The 17,992-nt window shown below is 40.4% G+C and overlaps 1 protein-coding gene across 20 annotated transcripts in view; it reads left to right on the top strand.

The window, feature by feature from the left end:
* The window catches only part of Nvl (nuclear VCP like), a 126,157-nt gene that overhangs the window by 38,887 nt on the left and 69,278 nt on the right, over positions 1–17,992 (top strand). For 19 of the 20 annotated variants that reach the window (XR_008218030.1, XR_008218027.1, XR_008218028.1 and 16 more), the window contains 6 exons: positions 990–1,089; positions 6,621–6,727; positions 8,708–8,784; positions 10,139–10,227; positions 12,812–12,882; positions 15,168–15,314. Coding sequence is in view for 1 of the 20 variants with exons in the window: in XM_052737814.1 (XP_052593774.1) it covers positions 990–1,089; positions 6,621–6,727; positions 8,708–8,784; positions 10,139–10,227; positions 12,812–12,882; positions 15,168–15,212 (489 nt within the window). In the remaining 19 variants the exon portion in view is untranslated. Of the gene's footprint in view, positions 1–989; positions 1,090–6,620; positions 6,728–8,707; positions 8,785–10,138; positions 10,228–12,811; positions 12,883–15,167; positions 16,349–17,992 lie in introns of those variants that run through there. The other variant, XM_052737814.1, reaches the window with a different exon arrangement.

Here is a 17,992-nt window from a genome sequence, read left to right as displayed (position 1 = left end):
CTCCACAAATGCACCCATTTCAAAGAATCTGTGTGTGTTTAAGCACATTGCTGTGTCTATACATAAATTTATGTTGAAGAAAGGCAATTAATAATGAAACATCCATAGCACCACGTTCTCATTTCCTTCATTGTCTGTGTATTCTATTGCCATATTTCCATATCTCTGTAACCCTGTACTTATTTCCTGAATCATTCTCTTGGGTGTTGCCCTGAATAGCCATACTTTGTACCATTCATTTCAAGAAAAACATAAAAAAAAATCTTAATGTACTCAATGTTCCTGTATGTATTGCATTGAAAGATGTGGGACACTTGACATAGGCAGAAATCTAGAGCTCAGAAGCTGAGTTTAGATTTGCCCAGATGGAGGTTTATGGTAACTACTAAATAGTTCAGAATCGTACAATTCAGTGTGAGTTTCATCTCTCTCCTTATGTAGAGCTAAGACCTGAGGCAAATAACCTCTTCCGAGCTTCAGGTTTTTTCATCCTAACTGAATAATAACAGCTTTGCTGGGGAACCCACTGACGATTGTGTTTTGCACAGAATCTATATATTGTGACGCTTTAAGAAATAGTCATTGGTGCCCATCTGCCTGCCTGCCTGCCTTTCTTCCTTCTTTCCTTCCTCACTTCCTCCTCCAGTCCATACCTTGTTCCTTTCTCTCTCTCTCTATTTTATATTTCTATATACAGCCTCTTGGTTGCTCAGTTTGACCCTCCACTCCTAGACTTAGGTGATCTCTTGCCTTAGCCTCTGAGTACCTGGGACTTCTGGGTTCATGCTACTGCTCAGTCACTGTAATCTTTCTTCAACAGAGTTCTCATTCAGGTTAGTAAATCTATTCTGTGCAGAGGAAACATGGAGGAAGGAGGCTGCTTTCTTTACGTTGAAGGTGATGGAACTAGATGTTTATTTATTTATTTATTTATGTATTTATGTATGTATGTATGTATTTATTTATTTATTTATTTATTTATTTTGTAGACAGGTGCTAGTGTCCGTGTGGTGAATCAACTGCTTACAGAGATGGATGGGTTGGAAACACGTCAGCAAGTTTTTATTTTGGCTGCCACTAATAGGCCAGGTAAGAAAGAAGAACATTACACAAATGAATTCATAAAGTGAAATATAACCTGAAACAGCTCTTGTGTGTAGCTCAAATTCTAATTGGTCTTAATAAAAACCCAGAGGCAGATATCAGGGTGAAAGCTGAAAGATCAGAGAAGCAGAGCATCCAGCCACTAGAGAGTTCCTGCTTCCACCCCACCTTATCACTTCCTCTCTCCGCCCAGCTATATCACTTCCTGTTTCCTTCTCCCAAGTGCTAGGATTAAAGATATCTGCCACTAATGCTTGGCCTCTAGTGATCTGATCTCCAGGCAAGCTTTATTTGTTAGAGCACAAACAAAATATCGCCACACTTGTGTATGCTGTAGTAAAAACACTGGGGCTGGAGAGATGGCTCAACAGTTCAGAACACTCACCCACAAAACAGCACAGAGCTGTGTGTAACTCCGGTCCCAGGGGATCCACTGCAAGCATGTAATGCAGACATATTTGCAGACAAAACATTGTACACATAAAATAATAATAATAAGTCTTTTTAAATTAAAAAAAATATTTTCTGGGGGCTGGAGAGATGGCTCAGTGGTTAAGAGCATTGGCTGTTCTTTCAAAGGATGAGGGTTCAATTCCCAGCACCCACATGGCAGCTCACAACTGTCTGTGGCTCCAGTTCCAGGGAATCTAGCATCCTCACACATGCAGGCAAAACACCAATGCACATAAAAATAAATAAATTTAAAAAATTATTTTCTGATTCTCCTGAAATTGTTTTTTCTCTGTTGACTTTTGTGCTGGTTGTTTTTGTTGTCAACTTGACACAACCTAGAGTCACCTGGGAAGAAAAAGGAACTTGACTTGAATGATTAGTTGCTCAGATAAGATTAGTCTTTGGCAGTTTCTGTAAAAGATTATCTTGAGTTTTGGCATGCGAGGCAACCTCCCTGGGCAGGGAGATAAAGAAAACTAGGGCTGGAGAGATGACTCAGAGGTTAAAGGCACTTTTGATGCTCTTACAGAGGACATGGATTCAGTTCCCAGCACCTACATCTGCTCACAACCATCTATAACTCCAATTCATGGGATCCTATGCTCTCTCTTGGTCTCTGGGTACCAGAGATACACGGTGCACATGTATACATGCAGGGAAAACCTTCATAAAACATATAAAATAAAGCCGGGCAGTGGTGGCACACGCCTTTAATCCCAGCACTCAGGAGGCAGAGCCAGGCGGATCTCTGAGTTTGAGGCCAGCCTGGTCTACAGAGTGAGTTCCAGGACAGGCTCCAAAGCTACACAGATAAACCCTGTCTCAAATAACAAAATAAATAAAAATAAAAAATAAATAAAAGCATATAAAATAAAAATAAATAAATCTTTAGAAAAAGAGAAAGCTGATAGAATATGAACTAGTGAGCAAGCCATTAGCAGCATTAAGTGTAAGCCAAATAAATATTTTTTCCCCTAAGTTGCTTTTGGTCATTTTTTATTCTTAGTGCTTATCACAGCGATAGAAACAAACTAGAACAATCCTAATGAAGTGGTCTTTTTATCAGTGAATCCTTGTACCACACTCCTCACTGTTTCTGGTTTGTTAATTTGATTTTTGGAGACAGGATATTGCTACGCAGGTTGGCCTTGAGCCATCTGTCTTCCTACCTTAGCTTCTTGAGTGCGGAGAGTACAAGCGTGGACCACCATGCCTGGCATAATGCACACTTTTGACCCTAAAAGTGGTCTGAGTATGTGTGCTGTGGTTTTCCTCAAGTTCATAGGAAACAAGGAACAGACTCTTCGACATACCCAAAAATTTAAGATAAATTTTTTAAAGATTTTATGCTGGAGGCATGCCCCATTATTGACCTATACCTATGATTTAAAAATTGTTTTCAAGCTTAAGCATTCTATGTTAGATTTGAAAAAAGATTAAAAACTTCCAAAGTGCTAAAGTTAGCTTTTCTTTTTTACTCTAATTTCTGTTCATATTTTTAACCCTTTGCCTTCCCTGCAGTCCAGACTTTCATAGTCTGCTGTGATGTTTGATAACTGTCTGCTAGCCAGGAGATTTTGTCAAATTCTCAGGAGCTAGAGTTACAGGCACTTGTGAGCCTCCTGCCATGGATATTAGGATCCGAACTCAGCTGCTCTAGAAGAGCATCAACTGCTATTAACCGTTGAGTCATCTCTACGGTTAGTAGCACTTAGGACTTCATTATGGACAATGTATTAGTGTTCTGTGGCTTTGAAGAGACATCATGACGCCATGACCATGGCAAGTCTTATAAAAGAAAGGCTGGCTTACAGTTTCAGAGTTTTAATACATTGTCATCACAGGCAGACATAGTGTTGAAGAGGTAGCTGCGAGTTCTATATCTGGATCCACAGGAAGAGAGAGACTCTGGGCTTGGAATGGGCTTTGAAACCTCAGAGCCCACCCCAGTGACACACTTCCTTCAATAAGGCCACACCCATTTCAACAACTCCCTAAGTATTCAAGTGTGTGAGCCTATGGAGCCATTCTTATTCAAACCACCACTGGGACGTACTGAATTAGCTCATTGGCCACATGATTGAATTTGGGCTTTTCCCCAGAATTCAGGGTGTGGTTCAAAATTTGAACACTGATTCCATTCCTGGGCTGTGCTATGACTCATCTTCATCCTAATGATATCTAGGGACTCATCATAAGTCACCTCATTAGTGCATCAAAGACACTCTTGTCACTCAGAAAATTCTAAACATTTTGTGCTGGGAGCAGGAGCAGAGACTATATATATTCTTTTTGATGGTTTTGCCTTATTTTGTTTTGTTTGAGACAGAATCTTTTTATGTAGTCCATGCTGGCCTTAAATTCAAAATTTTCCTGCCTCGACCTCCCAGGTGCCAAGATTACATTTACATTTCCAACATATATAGTATACCGCAGGGTTGTGTGTGTGTGTATGCATATATGGTATACTACATACTATACTATATATTACTGCATCTTAGTGACTGTCAGATGAAAGTACCTACTTGGCAGGATTGTCTTACAATCTGAGTGTTGTTGATAATGTTAGCAGGTCGTGAGCAATTACAATACTACAATACTAGTATTGGGAATTATTTACGGTTGCTATTGCTGTGAAGGGACACCATGGCCATGAAAACTTTTATAAAGGGAAAACATATAATTGGGTCTTGCTTAGTTTCAGAGGTTTAGTCCATTACCATCATGGTGGGAAGCATGGCAGTGTGTGCTGGAGGAGCTGAGAGTTCTACATCTTGATCCACAGATAGCAGAAGGAGAAGTGTGTGCTGTACTTGGTGTGACTTGAGCATATATGAGACCTCAAAGACTGCCCCAACAGTGACACACTTTCTCTAACAAGGCCACACCTACTCCAACAAGGCCACAATTCCTAATAGTGCCACTCTGTATGGCACATGAGTCTATGAGGGCCATACCTATTCAAACTATCACAGGAATAATGATTGATCATAAGATTATAGTCTTTCAACACAAAACCTAGATTTAAATATGATCATACACTACCTTTCTTGAGCATATACATTTTTTTCCTAGCAGATTTCAAAAAGATTGTCTTCCAGCCTTCTGTAGCAGCATATTCTATCATTAATGGGCTATATAACACTGTTCATATTTGTGTACTGTAAGCAATTTTGTCTTTTATTTAATTTCAGTAGATTAGAGAATAATAACCCCTCAGTGTCATTAAATTTTCTTTAAATCATATTCTGAGTATTTATATACATTGTATCTTTCCTAATAGGTTTCTTGTGTCATCTTAAAAGTTCCTTACTCTCCAGTTCTTTATTCTTAGTTGTAAAACATAGTATTCTGTTTAACATTTCTGTACTGATTTGGCCTATGTTGAGTGGCGGATGAATCTTAGTTTACTTGTGTTTGCCCTCTCATGCATTTGTGTTTATCCTCTGCTCTGTTATATCTCATCCCCTCCTTTTTCCCTTATAGCAAACCCTGCTGTGTCAGTTTACTGCATATATTTACAGATAGATTGTCCGAGTCTTTTTCACTTGTATTCATGACCGTTTGGCCGTTCTGTTTCATTGTCTAATGTGACTATTTTGATGTCTATAATTATTTTCTGCCTAGTTTTTTTTGTTTTTTTTTTTTTTTTTTTTTTTTTTTCCAGTCCTGGGAGTTAAACCCAGGTTCTTGTGCATAACAAACAAGTACTCTATCAATCACTGGGCTACAAAAAAAAAAAAAACCCACTTTTTCTGTTTGCTTGTTTTTGTTTTTTCAAGACAAGGTTTCTCTGTGAAACAGCCCTGGCTGTCCTGGAACTCACTTTATAGACCAGGCTGGCCTCAAACTCACAGAGATCCACGTGCTTCTGCCTTCCAGATGCTAGGATTAAAGGCATGTGCCACAATTCCCCCACTAAACCCCCACATTTTTTGTGCTTCTTATGTATGTTGAGTTTTTGCCTACATTTATGCATGTACACTGTGAAATTTAAATGACAGCAGATTTATATCAAAAGATAATAAAAGCTAGAGAGAAGTGTTATAATACTTTTCAAGAGCTGAAAAAACTCATCTCAGAACATGTATTTGTTTCCACCAAACATGTATTTCAGAATACATTCTTAGGTAAAGAACTAAGAAAATCTGCCATAAGCCAAGACTCCAGAAGAATAGCAAAAGAAGGGCTGGGGATGTAATTCACTTAGTAGTAGAGCACTTTTTAGCATACACAAGGCTCTCAGCTTGCCCTGTACTGGGGGAAAAATGAACATCAGCAAAGAATAGTAGAAAGAATGAAATGTAAGTGGATGCAATAGAGTTTTCCGTGTGTGTGTGTGTGTGTGTGTGTGTGTGTGTGTGTGTGTTTAAATTTGCCTACATAAACACTGGTTTTAACCATTGGTACTTCTTATGCTCATTGTCTTGGTGTAAAGACTGTTGAAAAAGATTTGGCTTACAAATGGGTTCTTGGTGGAGAAGTCAGAAAATTTATAGTTAACCTCAGTGTTGTAGCAGTATGAAGCTCAGCACTTTGTTGTAGCTACTAAGAGCCTCCAGGAACACAAAGGAACATAAGACAGTTGGATGTGTTTTGATAAGTAGTAGCTTTTGATTTGTGTGGGAGGGGTATGTGTACATGAAATCTGTATGCAAGTGTGCATGCATGTATGTGGAGCAGAACATAGGGTATCTTCCTCAGTCTTCACCTTGTTTCTTGAGACAGGATTTCTCACTAAACCAGGAACTCACTATGGCTAGATTGGCTGACCGGGATCCTCTTATCTCTGCCTTCCAGTGCTGATGTTATAGGCAGTTGCTGCCATACTTTGCGTTTTATGTGAGTTCTGGGGATTTGAACTTAGGTCCTAATTCTTGCATTGTAAACACTTTACCAACTAAGACACTGTCCCAGCCCCAGAACATTTGACTTTAATAATACCCAGTTGAGCACGTTTTAGCGCTTTTTCCAAAAGAACTCTTGTCTTTTACTAATCACATTAAAAAAAAAAAAACAAAACTGTTCTATTTTACTTGTTTCTGTTTTTCTCTCTTCTCTAGATATCATTGACCCTGCCATTCTGCGGCCAGGCCGGCTGGACAAAACACTCTTTGTAGGTTTGCCACCCCCAGCAGACCGTGTTGCCATATTGAAGACTATCACAAAAGTGAGTAAAAGAAATGACCTTTTTGTTATGTTTGTAGTGTTTAAAAATGTTTGTATTTTGTTTATGTATATGTGTATCTGCATGAATTTATGCACACTAGATGTAAGCAGTTGCCCAATAAGGTCAGAAGGCATCAGATCCTCGGGACTGGAGTGACTGCAGTTCTGTGCCTCCTCATGTGGGTCTTCTGCAGGAGGAGTAAGTGCTCTTAACCACTGAGCCACCTCTCCAGCCCTGCCCATATTGCTTTTAAAGTTACACCAGGTAGTAATTAGGTTAGCTGAGTACTCTCTTTCTATGGCTTAAATGTTTTATCAGGCCTCCATCTCCCAAAGTAGTCTGGTTTTGACCACTGAACATATTGTCCATTCTCATTTTTCCTACTCAAAATGAAGGTAAACTAAATGAAGGATTGGAATTAGTGTTAACCAGTGTTATCAGATATCACAGTAATCATGTTCCCCGTGTCTTTAAATCTTTGATCATCAGATCTTGTCTGAATGGAGTAAGAAGTTTTGGAGGCAGTAAAGCAAGTAAATACAGGTCCATCAGGAACATTCAGAGACACATTGAGATTTGAAGTCTTCATAATGATGTCTGTTTTCTGAGTTAGCATTGTTAGTTTTGTTCTTATTGAGACAAGGTCTCACTACATAGCCTGGACTGACCTGGAATTTGCGACATAGATCAGGCTGGCCTTGAACTGACTGAGATCTGCCTGCCTGCCTCCTGAATGCTAGGATTCAAGGCATGCACTGCCATGCCTGGCCTTCATAATTAACTCTTTTTTAGCCCTGGCTATCCTGGAACTCACTCTGTAGACCAGGCTGGCCTCAAACTCAGCAATCCTCTTCCCTCTACTTCCAGAGTGCTAGGTTTCAAGTAAAAGTCTCTAATGGCATACGGAATATATATGGGAGGTTCTATGTGCTGTGTGACAGTTGAGGTTAGGTTGGAAGATTCTTTTGAATATTAAAGCCTCTCATAGCAGCTCCTGCCCACTAGGGTGGCTCCCAGCCCCCAACTCAATCTCTTCTAGTAATGTTTGAAGATGTTTACCATGGTGATGTTGACAAGGATGATTGTCCCACTTTGGTGACACTTTAATGTTCTAGTCCTTCTACATTATAAATCACTATGGTATAATCACCAGCACTACATAAACAACTTTCCCCTCTGTCCTCCCAATATATCACAGAATTATAGGACTCTTCTGTAGATGAGATACTAATTTGATTTTTCAACATTTTAAAAACAGTGAGAGTCACTGTGGAGGAAGAGTCAGGCAGATCCCTCTGAGTTTGAATCCAACCCAGTCTACAAAGTGAGTTCTAGGACATCCAGGGACACACAGAGAAACCCTGTCTCTATCTTAGTTAGGGTTTTTATTGCTGTGAAGAGACACCAGGACTATGGCAACTCATAAATCAAAACATTTAGTTGAGGTGACTCGTTTACAGTTTCAGAGGTTCAGTCCATTATCATCATGGCAGGGAGCATGGCTGCATGCAGGCAGATGTGGTGCTGGAGCTGAGAGTCCTTACATCTTGACTCAGAGACAACAGGAAGTTGACTGACTATCACACTGAGTGAAGCTTGAGAAAAGAGACCTCAAAGCCCACCCCTACAGTGACATACTTCCTCCACACAAGGCCACACCTCCTAATAGTGCCACTCCCTTTTGGGGCCTTTTTTTTTTTTTCAAACCACAACATTCCACTCCCTGGGTTTCTATTGCTGTGTCAAAATACCATGACCAACAAGCAAGTTGGGAAGGAAAGGATTTATTAGGCTTACACTTCAGCATTGCTCTTAATTCTCCAGATGTCCCTTTATTGAACTCTGTAGCACTCTACATTGATTTTGGAGTTGGTTCTATTCCCTTAGTCATTGGCCTTTCTTCTTCACTAAGAACCAGTGGCATGGAGGTATATGAGTCTTTAATTCCTCAAACAAAACTCACATCTCTCTCTTATTCAGAATGGCACCAAACCTCCACTGGATGAAGATGTAAATTTGGAAGCAATTGGCAATGACCTTCGTTGTAATTGTTATACGTGAGTATTAAGTCTCTTGTCTATTAACCCTCTGGAGTATAGTTTGTTTCTTCATCAGCCAAAAAAAAAAAAAGCCCATTTCTCAGGTTGTTGGAAATTGTAGAAGCTAATGAGGTTTCCTGTGTAGCATTTTATGTAGTGCCTGGCTGGTTCTTGCTGCTTCCTTCTCAGAGGACAGCTTGCCTGAATTCCTCTGAGACTGTTCCATAGACTGTTTCTGTTGGCACTCAAGCTTCCCTGACCACATTGTTACCCTTCACTGTTAGTTCTACTTTGAGAATATGTAAAGCATGTGTTTCTCACTGGATACCATATTCCTTAGGTACATCTGTACCACAGAGGTTAATCTGCAAGGCTGTATGCTCTGCATACATGTGCACATTGAGCCTGCAGCAGCAGCATGACTCCTGATACTTCTGCCTTCGGCTTTTGTTTATTCTTGTTGTGGTTTAGCTGAGACCCTCCAGCCGCTCTGTAATTTTAAAGCTCTGTTGTTTGTCCCTAACACCTTTGCTACTTGGTATTTGCCTCTAGAGCAAGGCCAAATAATACTGGACTTACTTAGGACTATGCTGGCCCAGCCTGTGTTTATTACTTGGAATATTTATTACTTGGAATAATTATACAAATGAAACCTTGGTGTCTGTGTCTGTCCACTGAGCTTTGTATGTGTGTTTCTACTAACTGGATGGTGTGTGTGTATGTGTGTGTTTGTATACGTGTTCATCCAGGTATGTGCAGGTGCTTGTGGGGATCAGAGGACAAACTACTTAGGTGCTTAGGTATTGTTCCTCAGAAGCCACCATGTGTTCTGAGACACAAAACAGTTTGTTGCTGTTTTAAATTGTGGAGCCCATGCCTATTGGCCTGGGCTGACTTATCAGTAAACTCCAGGGATCTGCCTGTCTGTCTTTGACTGGGCTTCCTCCTCCTCCTCCTCCTCCTCCTCCTCCTCCTCCTCCTCCTCCTCCTCTCCCCCTCCTCCCCCTCCTCCTCCTCCTCTTCCTCCTCTCCCCCCCCCTCTTCTTTTTTTTTTTTTTTTTTTTAATATGGTTTCCAGGAATTGAACTCAGGTCATTGTACCCTAGCCTCTGGATGGATGTTTTATATTAACATTAGTATCTGTGGCTAAGAGGAAGGACAGTTTTATTTTTCATTGTATCACACCTTCCCTAAATCCCTTTCTTCCAAAGATAAAAAATTCTCTAAGTGAAAGTTAAAAGCTCTTTCCTGCTGATCCTAGTCAGTTTGTCCCACCATCATTCATTGTCCTTTTTCCTCATTGTCAAGTATATTATAATTGAACATCTTTTAGAATACCTAAGAATACACAAGAACACTTCTTTTATTACAGGGGTGCAGACCTCTCTGCTTTGGTCCGAGAAGCTTCCCTCTGTGCCCTGAGACAAGAAATAACAGGACAGAAGAGTGCAGTTGGAATAGGTATGAGGCTCTCTGGGATCTCTTTCCAGTCTAGTTTATCATTCTGGATATTTAAAAGCCCTGCTGCGCCGGGCGGTGGTGGCGCACGCCTTTAATCCCAGCACTCGGGAGGCAGAGCCAGGTGGATCTCTGTGAGTTTGAGGCCAGCCTGGTCTACAGAGCGAGATCCAGGAAGGGCACAAAGCTACACAGAGAAACCCTGTCTCGAAAAACCAAAAAAAAAAAATAAAAATAAAAAAATAAAAGCCCTGCTGCCCTTTAAAATGATGCTTTTCTAGCATTTTTTAAAAACAGTATGTAATAACAATGACCGTTTTGATGAGACCTTTAGAAGTATTGTGGAATATTATGTAAACTCTTGATGACATAATAGTCATTATTTAGTATCTCTCTAATAAGCAGCATTGTATCTTGTCAATTTGGAAAATCTTAATTCTTTTGCTAAGGTAAAACCCACTTGCCTATTAAAATTCAACCTAAATTTGAAAGATTAAGGAATACCTAATTTTCCAAATACCAAGATTTTCCTTTGAAATATAAAATCAGATGGCAACTTTTATCTCTCAGTGATGGAGAATTTTCTTAGCATGTGCAAGGCTCAGGAGTCTTTCCCCAGCATCACAAAAGCCAGATAGCCCAAAGACAAAATCCATGTATTCCTTTATGGATGATATGGTGCCTTTTCAACATGCTTGTTATTTACTTCACATTTCAGTACTATTTTTGATGTTACTATTTGGGTATGTGTGGCCAGAAAAGATTCATTTATGACCTGTATTCCAGCCATGCGCAGTACAGAAGTAGCCTTTACTTTGCCTAGGTGTCTCTGAGGTGCTTGGCACTGTGCAGATGTACACTCATTGGAACTTCAAGTGTGTACTGGTCTCCTTTTAATTATGTGTATATGTGTGTCTATGGGGGGGTGGGTGAGGGAGAAATGTGCACATGAATGCAGGTGCCTTCAGAGACCACACGGGCATTAAGATCCCCTGGGGCTGGAGTTGCAGGTGGTTGTGAGCCCCCTGACATGGGTACTGGGAACTGAATTCAGGTCCTCTGCAAGAGCGGTATCCACTCTTAACACTGAGTCGTCTCTCCTGCCCACCTCCACGATCTTAAAGCTAAATATTGTTATGGCAACATATGCTTAACATAGATTTATTGGCACACACGCATATATTTATTAGAAAAGGTATTTTGGGGGGTGTTTTTGATTTTTGTTTTGTTTGCTAGATAATGTTTAGATTCAGTTGTCGAAACTTTTTTTTTATAAGCGGTATTCTGTTCCTTTTGGAAGTTAATGATAATTAACTTAGAAACATTTTATAAACAAACTTAGAACATTTTATAAACAAAAATCAGAGCCACATTTGGTTGTGTACCTGTAATCTTCATACTTAAGAAACCAAAGCAGAAGGGTCTTCAGTTCATGGGTCACATGATGAGGCTCTGTCATGTCTTCCTTGCTCCCATCCTCCACGCCACCAAATCCAAAATCACGTTATGCTACTCTGTAGGCTGAATCTGATCACTTTCTTTTTTTCTTTTTCTTTTTTTTTTTTTTCTTTTTTTGGTTTTTTTTCGAGACAGGGTTTCTCTGTGTAGCTTTGCACCTTTCCTGGAACTTGCTTTGGTGACCAGGCTGGCCTCGAACTCACAGAGATCCACCTGGCTCTGCCTCCCAAGTGCTGGGATTAAAGGCGTGCGCCACCACCGCCTGGCAATCTGATCACTTTCTTAGGGTATGTTTGGTGACTAAAAATTAACAGGCCTTTTCTCATGTATTGGAGTTGCCACTCATTTCTCTGGTTGTTGTTTGTGTGCACATGTAACAAATTCTGCCTTCTCTGCTTTGCTGTGGCTTTCATTTTTAGCTCTCTGTCCTTTAGAGACTTTCCCCTAATACCTTACCCAAACCATAGCTAACTCTGCTGTCTAACATCTCAGTGACATGCTCATCAACATGTATTACCTTATTTTAGGTAAATCTATTATCCTAATATCTGTTTACTGTTTTGAGTATAAATTGTCATCACTTAAGTTATCATGTTAACATTGTAAACCAAGTTATATTTTAACCTTTAGCTATTTTATCACCTAACCTTATAAAAATCACAACCCCGTCTAATCCAGTTTTGTGAGTATACATGTACAGATGTACTCTTAGTATTTTTGTCTTTGAGCATGTTTAGCCTTTGTTATTCAGTAGTGTGACTTTGTATTCAAGAACATACCCTTGGATAATAATACAAGTTCCTGGTTATTTCTAGTTCTATTGACCATCTCTTCTTATAATCTCTTATTAATTTTACCTGAGACCACACTGGTCATTTCTGACAGTATGAGCAGCACGCACAGCTTGACTTCAACTATTTTTCTTCCATCCCAGCATTTCTGAGAGACGGTGACTCCCAGCAGCAATCCTGTTTCCTCAAACCAACGGAGAGGTTCTCACTGAGGCAGGGCTGGAGAGGGGCATAGTAAATGCACTTGAATAGGTTCCATCTGATCACCTGTCTCAGTTTTCCTGTCTTTCAAGTTAATGGACTATACTGAGGTGTGTATTGATGCATTTCCTCCACAGGTGAGCTCAAGGTCAGCCATAAGCATTTTGAAGACGCTTTCAGGAAAGTAAAACCATCTATATCAGTAAAGGTGAGAAACATTCTTCAGTGTTTAGAGAAAAGATGGGAAATTACATCAGTGGATAAGAATTCAGAAATTTTATTAGTTTATTTTATTTATTTTTTTATTTAGGGATAGTCTCTTTGTGTATCCTAAGCTAGCCTCAAACTCATGAGCCTCCTGCTTCAGCCTTCCAAGTGGCAGGATTATAGACATGTGCCACAAGACTCCTCTTCACTGGCACATATAATAGGAGACCAAAACCTTAATGTTTGTATGATGAAATGGTATAGCTACTTGAAAGACCACAAAACATCTCCCAAACTTATTCTTAAATAAAAAGCATAGGAATGTGTCTCCATACGCTATTTTGTTAAAGGATGAAATAATTAGTTATAGTTGTGCCTGTATTTCCAGAATGAAAATGTATATGGAAACATTATCGGAAGGAGAGGTTACAGTATAGGAGAGAGATTCTTTTTCCTCTCAAAGTTTTATATGGTTTGTTTTTCACACTTATTTTGTGTTGGGGCATCTGCCCATGCACTCATGCCAACCTGCTGAAGTCAGTCCTCTCCTACCACGTGGGGCCTGGGATTATACTCAGGTCACCAGGCTTGGCAGCAGCTGCCTTCATCCACCAAGCCATCTTCCTGGCCTAAGTAATATATATATATATATATTGGTTTTTTCGAGACAGAGTTTCTCTGTGTAGTTTTGCACCATTCCTGGAACTCACTCTGTAGACCAGGCTGGCCTCGAACTCACAGAGATCCGCCTGGCTCTGCCTCCCGAGTGCTGGGATTAAAGGCGTGCACCACCACCACTACCACCACCATAATTTAATGCAATTAGCTTGGTTTGTTTACTCCAGGTTTTTGATGTTGTTTGTTTATGTTTGGGGGATGTGTGTTGTTTTAATTTTTTTGTTAATTTGAGACAGTCCAGGCTGATCTCAAACTTCCTGTCTAGCTGAGGATAGCTTTGAATTTCTGATCCTCCTGTCTCTACTTCCCAGTGATGAGATTATAGACATATACCACCACACTTGGCTTTATGTGGTGCTAGATGTTGAAACAGGGCTGTGTGTATACCAGGCAACCAGTCTGCCAAACGAGCTACATTCTCAGTCTGTCTCTGGATTTTGAGACAGGGTTTCACTGTAGCCTAGGCTGCCTTGAGTTCATGATGATCCTCTGCTCGAGACTCCTGAGTATTGAGATTGTAGGCATGAGCCATCATTACACCTAGCACAATTGGCTTTTGAAATCGATTTTTCTTTTATTTTTTACATTTACTTTGGGGGGTGAGGGTGGCATATCTGTACCACAGCATGCAAGCAAAAATCAGAGGATAACTTGAGAGTTCTTGTTTCCTCTCAGTGGAGTCTAAGGATTGAACTCGGGTTGTTACATCTGGCAGTAAGTGCTTTCATCTTCAGAACCACCTTGCTGGCCCTAGGATGGATTCTAAATAGCTGGAAACAAAGCAGAACACATTGTAAGTTTTTCTTTGGGATAAATAGGCCGAGGTGACATTGCCATCCACCACTGGAAAGGTCAGTGTGGCAACAGTGAGCTTCCACTACAGACTTGCTGGATTGACAGCATTTTGAAAGATTAGCCACAGCAAGGGAGGTGAGGATGAGATGCTAGAAGTCTCGTTTATTGTACTGGAAACTGCAGCCGTCATGTTGGGAGCCATTCTGGCAGTTTCTTGGAATGTTAAGACACTTTAGAAGCCTTTACTTTTGGTTCCTGTTTCCATCCGGATTCAGGGTGGTTTACAGACGCAAACAAACATCTCTTGACTTGGTTTGCAAACTTCCCTGGACAGTGATGGAAACTGTGGCGTATCCTAGAAAGGAGCGTGTACAGACTCCAGATGCAGGAGCAAGGCAGAATCTCTGGGTCCAGCAGCTAGGGCTGCTGTAACCAAGGGCCCTAGACGGGCATCTTAAACAACAGAGATTGTGTTTTCTCACTGGTCTGGACCAGACATCTAAGATCAAGATGTCTTGTCAGAGTTCTGAGGTTTCTGTCCCCACAGGTGTCCCCTTGGTCCTGTCTTCACAGTCCTTCCGTTTGTGCATTCTGTGTCCAAACTTCCTCTTGTACAGTAACCCCAGTCCTTTGGGACCGAGGCCCACCATCACTGCTTTATTTTAACCTAACACCTCTGTAGAAACCCTGTCTCCAGGGACAGCCACACTCAGAGGTCCTGGGGGTCAGGGCTTCAATATAGGAGCTTGCCGGTTACACCTCCCATCCCATAACTGATTGATCAGCACTATGTGGTATTTTCTATCCTCACAGGATCAAAAGATGTATGAAGCTCTGCAGAGGTCCCTCAGTCAGTGACATTTGCAGTACCTGTCATGGAGGTGTCTAGTGCATGGAACTCACCAAGAATCACACTTGCTCTGAAGGGTCTACTTTCAGCCTGAAGCAGATGACCTCACTGTAAGCATTTTATTTTCAAATTATTGAGGCCCAACTGGAGAAGATGATGTTTCCCATCTGGCCAGCCTTGTTGGGAAAACTCCCTACCTCCTCTCTAAGAAAAAGAAAGAAAAAAGGACTGATAAAGTAAAGCCTTATTCAAATAAAATTTTATTTTTTACTATCTTGATCATCCATAGAAGTTAAAAAAAACTGTTTTCCTGAGAAGTGGTCACTTTACATCCCATCACCCCAGATACACATTCATATAGGTTTTATGTAAACCAGGTATTTTTCTACATAACCAACCATCAAAAACACTGACACATTGCTACTATTTAATTATCAAGTTCCAGCTGTCTTTCTCAGCTGCTCTGTTGTCCTTTATAGTAAAAGGATCTGATCTAAATTAGCTATTCCAGTGTTTTGTCTTCTAGTTCCCTTATAATTTCCAAAAGTTTTCATTGTTGTAGGGTTTTTGTTTTTGTTTGGAGACAGTTTCTATGTATTCCTGACTTGCCTGGAACTTACTATTTAGCGTAGTCTGGCCTCAAACTCCCAGAGATCCACTTGGCTCCGCCTCCCAAGTGCTGTGATTAAAGGTGAGTGCCCCCATATCCAGCTCTTTTGAAGTTCATAGGTCAGTGATTGGATTGACTTAATTTGCATCTTTTTGAATATACAATGGTAAAGCTGTTCCCTGCATTCTCTCAGGTGGTAATGCAATTTCAGTGTTACTTAAGACTGTTACTATGGTCACAGTGGTTCTGACAGGCTTCTTACGCTACAGAGTTATTCCTCCATTTCCTTTTTAATTTACACCCACATGTAGGAAGATATTTTTACCTCTTATACCCATATTCCACTCTAACCGGATTCAGAGTATAATGTTTTCAGTTTATTATTCATTATCATGGTTTGATGTTCACATTGTCTCAGATTGTGTCTTTAGTAAATTTCTAAGCCATTGATATGTGAATGATTTTATGTCTTGTTTGTTTCATCAAACCACTTAAGTGTTACTGTGTCTTATATAAACAGGTCTGGTTACTTCATATTCTTCTGAAGTATTTATTCTATCTCATTCTACAAAGTCTTTGAGATTACTTTTAAGAATGATATTGATGGGCCTGGAGAAATGACTTAGTAATTAAGAGTATATACTGCTCTTTCAGAGAACCAAGTTTGGTTCCCAGCTCCCACACAGGCAGCTCAAAACTGCCTGTACTCCCAGCTCTAGGGGACCCTGCACCTCTGGCTTCCACAGACACTTGTACTCGCATGCATGCACACATACCCCTCACACACACATGCACACTTTTTTAAAAATAAAACACATTTTATAAAAAGAATGAAATTGATAATGGGTTGACAAGATGGCCCAGCAGGTAAAGGTACTTGCTACTAAGCCCTACAACCTGATTTTGATCCTGGGGACCCACGTGGTGGAAAGAGCGAGCTAACTCCTAAAAGTTGTACTCTGACCTCTGTGAGTGTGTGTCTCTTTCACACACACTTATAAATAATAAATTGCAAAAATATGACTGAAATAAAATCACATTTACAAAGGTCAAGAAGACTCCTTTTTCCTGAGGACTTCAGAGAAATTTATAGTTACTAAAGAAAATGACACTCTGTTCAGTGAAAGATATAAAAGAGAACAGTATTGGATCCCAGGAGATCAACAGAAGCTAAAAACAAAACAAAAAAAAAAAAAAAAAACAACAACCCAACCAGCATCAGTAGAGCTAGATGATTGGGGATGATCGGAAAACACCAACCACCTGGCGTATCAGAGGTCTTCCTGCCAACTGAGTGTAGGGTCGAAGTACACTTAATCTCTGGTGGCCCAGACATAAAATACAGTCTGTAAGAGGTGACTGACGGCTGTGGGACAAGCTGAACGGAAGGCAGTTACTGGGCAGAAAGCAGATCCCAACATTCTGCAAAGGGCATCTTTGAACATGCTCTGTATACTAGTGCATGACACTCTTACGTGATGTTCTCAACTCAGGATCTGTTTAGGATTATTTTTTTATATCCTACACTTCTATAGAAATGAAGATTGACATTTTGCTAATACTAACAGCCTAATAGTCTGGCTAACTAACTTTTTTCTGGTGAAAAGATCCATCCTACTGTTTAGAAACATCTGGAATTGCATCTACTCTCCTCGTCAAAGATTTAGCCATCTTAAATACATTTTGTAGCCAGATGTGGTGGCACATGCCTTTTAATCCCAGTACTTGGGAGGTAAATGGATGGATCTCTCAGTTCCAGACCAGCAAAGGCTGTGTCATGAGACTGTCATTTAAAAAAGTACATTTTGTGTTAGACACTGCAGACATGATGAAGGAGCAAGCTCACTTTCATCCTGATGTGGTGTGGACCAGATACTGCTAATTGTCTCTTGAGAGCCATTCTCATTTCTTTTCCCTTCCGTAAGAAGAGCCTGGAAACCTAGCCAACTCCCTGGGCTAGTGAAGTCACGGGTCTTAGAGAAAGCACACTGCCGCCACATGGACTAGTGTAATCCTAACTACGTTCCAAAACTTACACTCACAGATGAGGGCAGCTCTCACCCCACATCCAAGAAGCGTCTCTGCAGTAGATAGAAACCAGTACAGAAAACCACAACTGGCCATAGTGCAAAGATCAACTTACTGTGGGGTTCCCAGTCCCAACACATACATCTGCAA

Source organism: Peromyscus californicus, unplaced genomic scaffold, assembly GCF_007827085.1.
Source record: "Peromyscus californicus insignis strain IS unplaced genomic scaffold, ASM782708v3 Scaffold_14__1_contigs__length_90479793_seg_2, whole genome shotgun sequence".
Classification (NCBI taxonomy): Eukaryota; Metazoa; Chordata; class Mammalia; order Rodentia; family Cricetidae; genus Peromyscus; species Peromyscus californicus.
The sequence above is the reverse complement of the archived record's forward strand: the minus strand, read 5'-3'. Positions and strand labels throughout refer to the sequence as shown.